Raw genomic sequence first — 10,390 nt, 5'->3', positions numbered from 1 at the left:
TCCAATATACTCTTTCCTCCCACCTATTGACTCCAAAATACCTTTGTCATCCACCTTTGGATTCAAAATTGACCACTTATTTAACGGTTTTAGATTTAAACTATTTAAATACATTTTTAAATACGTAAAACTCAATTATTTGTTATAATTTAGCTTAATTAGTATAATTTATAAATCAGTCCGCTATCCATCTATTACTAATTAAACTCCACCAAATTAATAAACGCACCATTACTAATGCAACAACAGGAAAGCTACTGCCAATGACATGTTTTTAAAACTTTGAGGAGATAATATTTATAGAAGTAAATTATCATACATTGAAGTATCAAAATAAAAATTAACGATAAACTTAAAAGTCTGAACATGTTATCTTAATTATTCTTTCGTCTTAATTACGTGATGTTACTTCATAGATAACTTTTATAAAAAATAATATACTAAAGGTTTTCATAAATATTTATAAAATTATATTTCAACAAAGTGCATAAATTAATTCGGGATGTACTGCTTCTTTACCTTTGATCATAAATTTCGAATTCAAGCTTGAAACAACCTAAATTTAATTGGGGCTTCGATTCGGACTCAAATAATTTTGGATGTCATTTCCAGGAATCTATAATTTCGTCGTGTTTTAGTAGTGTTTAGGGCGATTTTGATATTATAATTTGTATATTAATTGGGTGGGATTTTAGTTAGTAATGAGTGGGTACTGGGTTGATTTATAAATTAAATTAATAAATTAAATTATAACCAATAGTTGAGCGTCAAGTATTTAAAAAATATTTAAATCAAAACAATTAAATAAGTGGTCAATTTTGAACCCAAAGATGGATGACAATTTTGGAGTCAATATGTAAATGAAAAGGACATTTTTTAGTCAATGAGTGAATGAAGGATAATTTTGTACCATTTACAATACTTCGAGAATATTTTAGGCCTTTTCTCAAAAAAAAAGTCATTAAAACAAAGGAGTATTACACAAAAATATGTTGAAGGGAATATATAGTTTTACCAAAGGTTGGTGGAGATTCTTAATAATGTCAAGAAGACCAACCTAACAAAACTATTTTTAATCACAAGCTTTGACAACAAGTTAAAGTTATTTTGCAAAGAGCAACAGATTTAGATGAAATGGGATAATATTATATAAAAATATAAGCAGAACAGAGATAATATATGAAAACAGATCATGGAACAAATATGTATACTTAAGCCGGAAATTACAACAAGCTTTAAAAAGCAAGGATTAAACTAATAAACACTCTTCTTCCATATTCCCATGCTTGCACTTCAATCTGTTTTTGAATCTGTTGTTGCTGATGTTTCAGTTGCATTTTCCTGCAAAATTCAAACCAAAAAAATTGACACTTGTTTCCATCAAAAACTGCTAACATAATGGACGTGAGATTATTTATCCCATCATTTATTTCTTAATGATGGAATAAACTATCTCATATATATATATATATTGGAATAACTTATCTCGAGATAATTTATCCCAAAATAACTTGCTCCTCATCGAACGACCCTAAAAGAAACAAAAGGATTTTACATTTTACATATCAAGTCCATACCTCTTTTGGCTTTTCCTCTGTCTCTGGTTTATCATCATCCTTGACAGTTTCTGGTTTAGCAGCATCTGTGGCCTCAGAAACAGCGATAACTTCTTCCTTCTCTTCCGCTTTCTCTTTTACTTCTTCAATTGGCTTGATGATCTCTATAGGGTTAAAGAAAATGCATATTAACATCAATAAGGAAAAAAAAAAGGACTAAGTTAGATAAAAAGTTCAAAATATCTAATCGAAATATAAAATCCCTTCGTCTTTCCCTTGTTGTAAATTTGAAAATAAAAAATCTTCAAGATTTTGATAGATAGCCCTATCTTGTGTAAACACGTTGTTTTTGATAGACTCTCGTAATGTAAAACAACAAGTATGTAAAAACACAAAAAAGAGAAGAAGAACAAACCAGTTTTCTCTTCTGCTTTAATTTCTTCAACAGATTCTTTCTTCTCCACAACAGCAACAACAGAAACAGGGGATGCTGTTTCCTCATTTTCATTCTTCTTCTCTACGGCAGGAACCGGAATTGTTTCATCGATTGCATTTTTCTTCTCTACAACAGAAACAGGGGCCATTTCCTCATTTTCGTTCTTCTTCTCTACAACAGCAACCGGAGTTGTATTCTCCTTCTCTACCACAGAAACAGGGGTTGTTGCTTCATCATTTTCATTCTTCTTCGTCTCTACGACAGCAACAGGGATCGTTTCATTCTTGGGCTCTACAACTTCCTCTTCTTTCTCTTTTTCCACAGCCACCATTTTCGGTGCAATCAACTCCTTCTCCTCCTCCATTTTTTCCCCATTTTCGGTTTTTACGATATTTTCACCCTTTCTGGATTCAGATTTAGAACTCAGTGATCTCTTGTTCTTAGGAATGGTGGCATTCGCCGTTGCAACTGCGTGCTTTGATTCCCCACAACCCATATTATATTATATTTGAAAAAAATAAGAAGAAAATAAACAGGGGAAAGGGGTATTGATAATTTTTTTCCCTTTGATTTGGGATTCAAAGGAAAAAAAAAAGAAAAAAGAAGAGAGGAAGATTGATGGAGAAAATGATTGACTCTCTCTGTTTCTTTTCACCCTTTGGTTTTTCTTGGCGGGGACTTTGAGGTTTCTAATATAATAGAAAAAACCGTTTTATTCGTTGGCTTTTCAAGGTTGAGAATTTCCGATATCTCCAATGGTATATTCTTTTGCCAAATTTGTTAGAGCGCGGATTTAAGATTTTAAGTTAATTTCATGCGTGATATATTGTACATACACATTTTTCGTTTACTTTTTTTCATCTCTCTATAAGTTTCGAATTAAATGTTGTAGGTGTAGTTATAACCAAGTCAACTAGGGGAGGAGTCACCTTGTAAGAAGAGAATTCATCTGAATTTCTTTGGCGAAAATTATATTATCTAGGCATAGTTAAAATAATTATATATATAGATATATATAATAGATGTTGAATCTCCTTCAACTTCTTCATGTGTCTATTTCTATAAATTTTGAATTCCTTAATAAAAATTTTAACTTTGTCTTTGAAGTCACTGGTGTCCATTGGGTAAAATCCAATTCAAATAGAAAAATTGAATCAAACAATTAAATAGATCCATTTTAATTTGATTTTATTCAAATAAATCAAAAAAGTAACTGAACCGAATTGACATATATTGGTTTTTTTTGTGAACCAACTTTTTGTTCTAAAATAATTGCAACACTCTAATGAAAAATAGTGGTATGATGCACCTTTTATTTGTGCAATTATATTGGTAGCTTATGCATTATTTGGTAAGTTTATGTTATTTAGTACATTGAATTAACTAACAATATAAGTAGAAAGTTAAGTATAATTGGAATTCTCATATAAGAATTTCAAGATCGAAAATGATACAAATACAATTCATTTCCTTATGAATGAAATGTTTTTTTAAGTTCTTCGGGATGACTCAATTGGTTTGGAGGATTATTATTCGCACGGATGACCCTGAATCGAGCCTGTCACATAGGGTTTGCCTAGTACAGTTTACATCTCTCGGGATTTCAAAAAAAAAACTTTCTTTTTTCTTTCTTTTGAATAAATTGTTTCTTTGATTTTCGTATATAATTAATAACTAGAATAAGCAAACTAAATCAAATTTAAACCGATAATAACCAAATCGATAAACATGCATTATTATTAATATGATTTTTTAATTAATTTAAAAATTAATTTAATTGATTTAGGTTTGATTTTAATTAATAATCAATTCAAATCTAACTCATGAATACGTGAATACTTAGATAAGTCAATGTCCATACGTACATCATCATTATTATTTTTTCATAAAAAAGATATACTTAAATAAATTACATCTTATTGTTTTTATTTTTGTTCAATAATAATTACATTAATGGGTAACCACTACTTGGGAATTTTGGGTATGAATTAAACAAATTAGTTGTTATGTTTGAAAGGGTCAATTCATGCAGACAATTTACAAATAAAAGGTTGTTGCATGCCGGCCGTATGAAAATGGACATAAAATTAATGTTGAAATATCCGCTATATTATCGATCGATTTGATTCGATTTTAAAGATAGTTAGTACGATTTATTAATTATCAATTTGTAAACATGATAAGTTGTTAAGATGTTAATTTATTAGTTATTAATTTATCAGTTATCGATTGTTATTGATTTGATCATTAAGATTTGACACACAAAAAATCATAATAAATCACTGACAAACGAAATGAACAATGCACATGAGTTGTCAGAATGCATTTTGCTCATAAGTAAACATTGTCACGTTGCAGAATAAACAAAAGTTTGAGACAACCTCAAATAAAAGTATGAAACTGAACTCTAAGTCAAGGATTTTATATACAAAACGGTACAAATATAATGATTTAATTTACTACCGAATATTAACTCGTTAAAAAAAATTTCAAAACGTTAAGAATCAATAACTCGATAATAAAAAAAAAATCAAAACCATTAGTGCAACTGATAAACCAATAACATCATTACCAATAAATTAATAATTTTTTTTCAATTCATATTATCAATTTTAATTTAATTTTAAATAATCTTATAATAAAACGTATAAGCACTCGATGCACTAAAGGCCAAGAAAAAACAACATATAACTTGTACTTATCAAACATATAACTATTGTGCATTTCCCTATATCAATTGTTGCAAAAAAATCCAATTTCTAATGACATTTCCTTATTAAAAAAGAAAATTAAGAATCCAATAGATTAGCTTGAACTTGAGGTGATTAGATCGTCCAACGGGGTCACTCTTGACACAGAGAATTTTGAAAAATGTAATTATTTAATAACTAATCTTTTAGCGGGTGATAAATAATCTAAAATTATTCTTAAATATTTCTGATGAAATATTTTATTTTATCGTTAATAAATAATATTCGATTCTGGTAACATGATCTTAAGGAGTACCAATTGAATTTTTCTCTTAATTAAGGATCAAGACTATAAACGTGAGGACCAAAAGTTTGGCATGAAATTAAATGAGTTTGTTTTGACTAATTAAGAGATAAGAGTTAAATGTGAAGTTAATTTCAAGAAAATACTTCATTTAACTCAACGTACCATCAATTATTTCCAAAAGATTAATATATATATAAAAATAAGATTGAATTTGTTTTCATCATTAATGAGAAAGCAACACTTGTATATTAGATTAATTAATTAACAATATAGTCGTTTTCCCAATTAAATATTCTGATTAATTAGCAATATATTTTTTAAATCCTTATCTTTTAGTCTCTAACTTACAGCCGGTACGTACAAACATAAAAATTTCCAAAGAAGCATCTTAATGCAATAACAATATTGAATTACGTACAAACGTATACTATCTCTATTTCATATTAATTACTTAATTTTTATTTTACATCGTTCTCAAAAAATCAAACATAAAAAGGTAATTTTATAATTTAGGGGTGAGCATTCGGTAATTCAGTTCGGTTTCAATTTTTTTCCGGTTTTTTCGGTTTTCGGTTCTTGTATAATGTGTACCGAACGTCAAATCGAAATAATTTGGTTCGGTTCGATTTTTATTATTTAGGTTCGGTTTTGTTATTTCGGTTTTTTAATGGGCCTGCTTAGTTGGGCTTTTAAAATTTACAATTTTTTTGTTTGATTTTTCAGCTTAATGGGCTAAAAATAGTTACATCAAAAAGTGTCTTTTACTTTTTAATTTTTTATTTTAAATTATAATATTTATTATTTAACATTAATAATTAATATAATATAAATATTATTATAATATAATATATTTTAGGTAAATCGAAATACCGAATAATACAAAATTACATACCGAAAATTGAATCGAAATACCGAAAAATACAAAAACATATACCAAATATCAAAAACCGAAAAACCGAAATCGAAATACCAAAAAAATTTGATTCGGTACGGTGTCTCGGTTTTCCGATGTTTATGCTCAGTCCTAATTTTATTAGTAATTTACTCCTTAGGAATATCTTTAAATTTTTACGAACAAATATGAATACTTTTAAAAACAATTAATTATAAGGATATTATAGAAAAAAGGGATAATACCCAATTACCCTCCTAGCCTATACCTAAAATCCATGCGACACACCTTATCTTTGATGAGGTCCTATTACTCTCTCCAACTTTTTTTTAAGTAATTAATTACCACTTTCGTGCCTACGTGGCAATAATCGTGATGTCACCCATGTAGGGCGTGTGAGTGCAGATTGAGTGCAGATTTTGGCTAACAATGACCAATAAAAGTTAGCCACGTGTCAAAGCAATTTGAAAAAAAAATCAAAAATAAATTTTATTGTTTCTCTCAAAAGCAGTTTTTCTTCCTCTTTTGAAATAATAACCCCATTTTTATGGTTCTTCATTTTTGAAGAAGCTCCATCCATTATTAACTATCAAAATCCAACATCGAAAATTAACTATCAAAATTCAACATCGAAAAACAAAATTTCAGTTGGAAATTAAATTTCTAACCTTTGAAATCGATCCACACATGCAGCACTTTCCCTCTTTCTTTCCTTGTTACTTAATTTTTTTTTGATAAAATTAATTTGGAAAACATAAAACTCCAGCTTTTCAAACTTGGGAAGTGTAAAAGTTACTTTTTCGAAAGCTGAAAAACTGGGTCCTGGCACGTGTTGAACAAACACATCGACCTTTCAGATTATTATTGCCACGTAGGCACGAAAGTGGTAATTAATTACTTAAAAAAAAGTTAAAGGGGGTAATAGGACCTCATCAAAAATAAGGTGTGTCGCAGGGATTTTGAGTATAGGCTAGGGGAGTAATTGAGTATTATCCCTAGAAAAAAATAATTAATTCTTTCTTAATTTTATAAGGTGGACAACTAATATGAGATAACTATTTTTAACATAATAATCAACCAATAAGGAACAACCCTAGTACAAGAAATCATACTTACAAATTTGTACTATGTGCTTGAAAAGTTGAACCATCCATTTGTTGGATTTATGCTCTACACAAATTTACACGATAATTTTGATATTAAAATTTTGACCCTATCGAAAAAAGTTGTCACGACCCAAATCGAGTCGCGACTGGTACCCACACTTACCCTCCTATGTGAGCGAACCAACCAATCTAAACCTTAACATTTCAATATAATATCAACAGAAAGTAATGCGGAAGACTTAAACTCATTAATAAAATCAATAACTATTATTATCCCCAAAATCTGGAAGTCATCACCACAAGAACATCTATGATCAAATTACTAAACTAAGAGTATTCTAAAAATCTAAAACAAGTAAAAGCTAGTCCATGCCGGAACTTCAAGGCATCAAAACATGAAGAGGAAGACCCAGTCCAAGCTAGAAGCATTAGCTCACCCTGAAATCCGGTGTGATTGAAGACTGGCTAGAATTACGGTTGAGTTGAAGACGACGGCACGTTTGCTGCACTCCACAAATAACAAAGAAGAAAACATAAAAGTAGGGGTTCAGTACAAACACAAGTACTGAGTAGGTATCATCGGCCAACTCCAAATAGAAAACAATATATATCAAGTAATATCATAAATCAACTACAATACTCTACATGTAGCAACAACAATCACTATAATCATTACCAAGTACCGCCAAGTTCACACATGAGGACTCAAGCCTCAATTCCATACTCATTTGGGAATTAGGTTCATTAGATTGAGTATATTAACATCTTTCAAGATTCATTATCTTTATTCCTCTTGTGTCGGTACGTGACACTCCGATCCCCTACTACTATGTGTCGGAACGTGACACTCCGATCCCCTAAATCTACGTGTCGGTTCGTGACACCCGATCCCCTAATTCTACGTGTCGGTTCGTGACACCCGATCCCCTAATTCTACGTGTCGGTTCGTGATACCCGATCCTCTAATTCTACGTGTCGATTCGTGACACCCAATCCCCTAATTCTACGTGTCGGTTCGTGACACCCGATCCCCTAATTCTCATTCTATTAATTCATCAAGCCTTCTTTTATACCAAGGCATCATCATCTCATTACTTTAGTTCATGAAGCCTTCTTTTATACCAAGGCATCATCATCTCATTACTTTAGTTCATCAAGCCTTCTTTTATACCAAGGCATCATCAATAACAAGAGATTTTTCAAGATTTGGGATTTAATAGCTTCATCATGCTTATTTTATCACAATTATATAGACACATCACACAAGCACACAATTAAGCATATAGAAGACTTACAATACAACCCAACACATATCATTCGCTATCAAGAGTTTACTACGAATAGTATAAAAACCATAACCTACCTCAACCGAAGATTAGTGATCAAGCAAGCAATTTCCTCAAGCTTTGTTCTTCGTTTTCTCTCTTCCTCGTTCGATCCTCTCTCTCTCGTTGTTCTCTCTACTTTTCTTATTCAAACCCTCTTTCTTTTACCCTAATTAGCATATAATTAAGAACAAAAGATGGCAATAATAACCCACTAATTAACTTAAGGTTACCTCTTTTAACCCCCAAGTAATTAGACTTATTAGAATTAACCCACTAACTTTATAATTAAAGCAGGAATAGTCCAAAACGCCCCTTAAAATAATTACAGGAATCCGACCCAGTCTGGGATTACGCAGCCTGTGACGGACCGTCGTGCCTGTGACGGACCGTCGTGCCTGCGACGGTCCGTCCTGCTGCTCCATCACAGAGTTCAGAGACTCAATTCTCTGAAGAGTCTGTGACGGTCCGTCCTGCCATTCCGTTACGAAGTTCAGAGAGTCGATTTCAGTACCCAATTATCAAAATTTCTAAGTGTTTTGAAACGAGACCCCCTCGACGGTCCATCGTGGGGTCCGTTGTTTCTGCCAGTTTTTCCAGAATCAAAGTCTGCTGCTCAAAACGACTAAACAGGTCGTTACAAAAGTTGTGCAGGAATAGACTTTAGAACCTCTCCTCCTCCCCCACCTTTTTATTTATTTTTTACTGCTAAACTTAGACGCGCTATATGTGTGGTGTATAAAAGTTTTAAAGATTTTCTTTTTAATTTTCAAATTTGAATAAATTAGATAACAAATTTGATATTCAGATTTGTAATTTTAACTCGATTCATAAATTGATTTATCAAAAATTAAATATCTTTATTTAATAGTACAATCAAATACCTACACTCTTTTTTGGTTGAATAATACATATCCTTTTATTTTAGTTACAATATATAATTAATAATTAATAATTTTATCATCCATTTGGATGAGTTCTCAAAATTAAATATGATCACCTTTGATATTTTATAAAAAATTTAAAGTGGAATTTTTTAATCTTTTAAATTATTTAAAAAAATGTCAAAATAATTGAAATAGTAACATATTCAAAAATCGGTATTAGAAATATAAAAAGTTATTTGTAATAGATAAGCTATCTATATTTTTGAAGACTTAAAAAAGTACTTCAATTGTATCTTAAAATTTAAAGCTTTTTCTCTATTTGTTGATTCTTTGGAAAGAGATGAATGATACATATGATTTTAGTTCTGCAAAATAATTTTTGGTGATATAGAATTAACAAAAAACAGTATATTGTTGTTAAAATACATAGTAAAATAAGTAATAAATGAGCAATTATAAAAGAATGATAAAATATTTTATGTTATAAAGATTTTTTAAAAAATCTTGTAATATCTAATAAAAACTTATAATTAGACTGTTGGATTAATTTTTTAAATAATAGGAATATTTATAATAATTAACGATAAATAATATTTTTATATAATTAAGTGTAAGAGAAAAAGTTAAGTAAATTTTTAGAATAATTATAGTGGAGGGTGAATGGTTAAGTAATGAATATATTTGGAATAATTATCCCTATTAATTTTCCCCTTAATAGATTTTCTCCTATAGTTCTACGTTTCTTTAAATTTATTTCAACGCTATTTTCGATTCTCCCTTTTTTTAATTTTATTTTTCATTTTTTCGTCTTTGCTTATTTAATTCAACTAAGAAAACAGTAACAATTAGCATCGTATTTTAAGAAAATCAAGTTAGCTTGTCTTTAATTTATTTTACTAATTTCTATTTTTAAAAAAATAACAATTAGCATCGTATCTTAACATAATCAAGTTAGCTTGTATTTAGCTATTTACTAATTTATGTGAAATGTTAAAAATGAATTCTCTTAATTAATTTTTCTTATATTTTTCATGATTCATATTTTATTAAAATTTTAAAATAACTTCATAATAATTTTGATTATCTTCTGCCGCTAAGTGTATCCAAAAATACATTTTAATATTTTCGAGAATTGTTTTTAATGCTAACTGATCTTGCTCCTATAATTTCATAGGGGGGAAATCAAATCAA

The 10,390-nt window shown here is 29.6% G+C and overlaps 1 protein-coding gene across 1 annotated transcript; it reads right to left on the bottom strand.

Moving 5' to 3' along the window:
* Positions 1 to 1,293: 1,293 nt before the first annotated feature.
* Positions 1,294 to 2,488, bottom strand: LOC543717 (uncharacterized). The gene is made up of 3 exons (NM_001247797.1): positions 1,972 to 2,488; positions 1,578 to 1,720; positions 1,294 to 1,341 (listed from the first exon to the last, which is right to left on the bottom strand). Exons 1-3 carry the CDS (start codon positions 2,486 to 2,488, stop codon positions 1,294 to 1,296), a joined length of 708 nt encoding a protein of 235 aa, NP_001234726.1.
* Positions 2,489 to 10,390: the final 7,902 nt, after the last annotated feature.

The sequence above is a fragment of the Solanum lycopersicum genome, chromosome 1, assembly GCF_036512215.1.
Source record: "Solanum lycopersicum chromosome 1, SLM_r2.1".
Classification (NCBI taxonomy): domain Eukaryota; kingdom Viridiplantae; phylum Streptophyta; class Magnoliopsida; order Solanales; family Solanaceae; genus Solanum; species Solanum lycopersicum.
The sequence above is the reverse complement of the archived record's forward strand: the minus strand, read 5'-3'. Positions and strand labels throughout refer to the sequence as shown.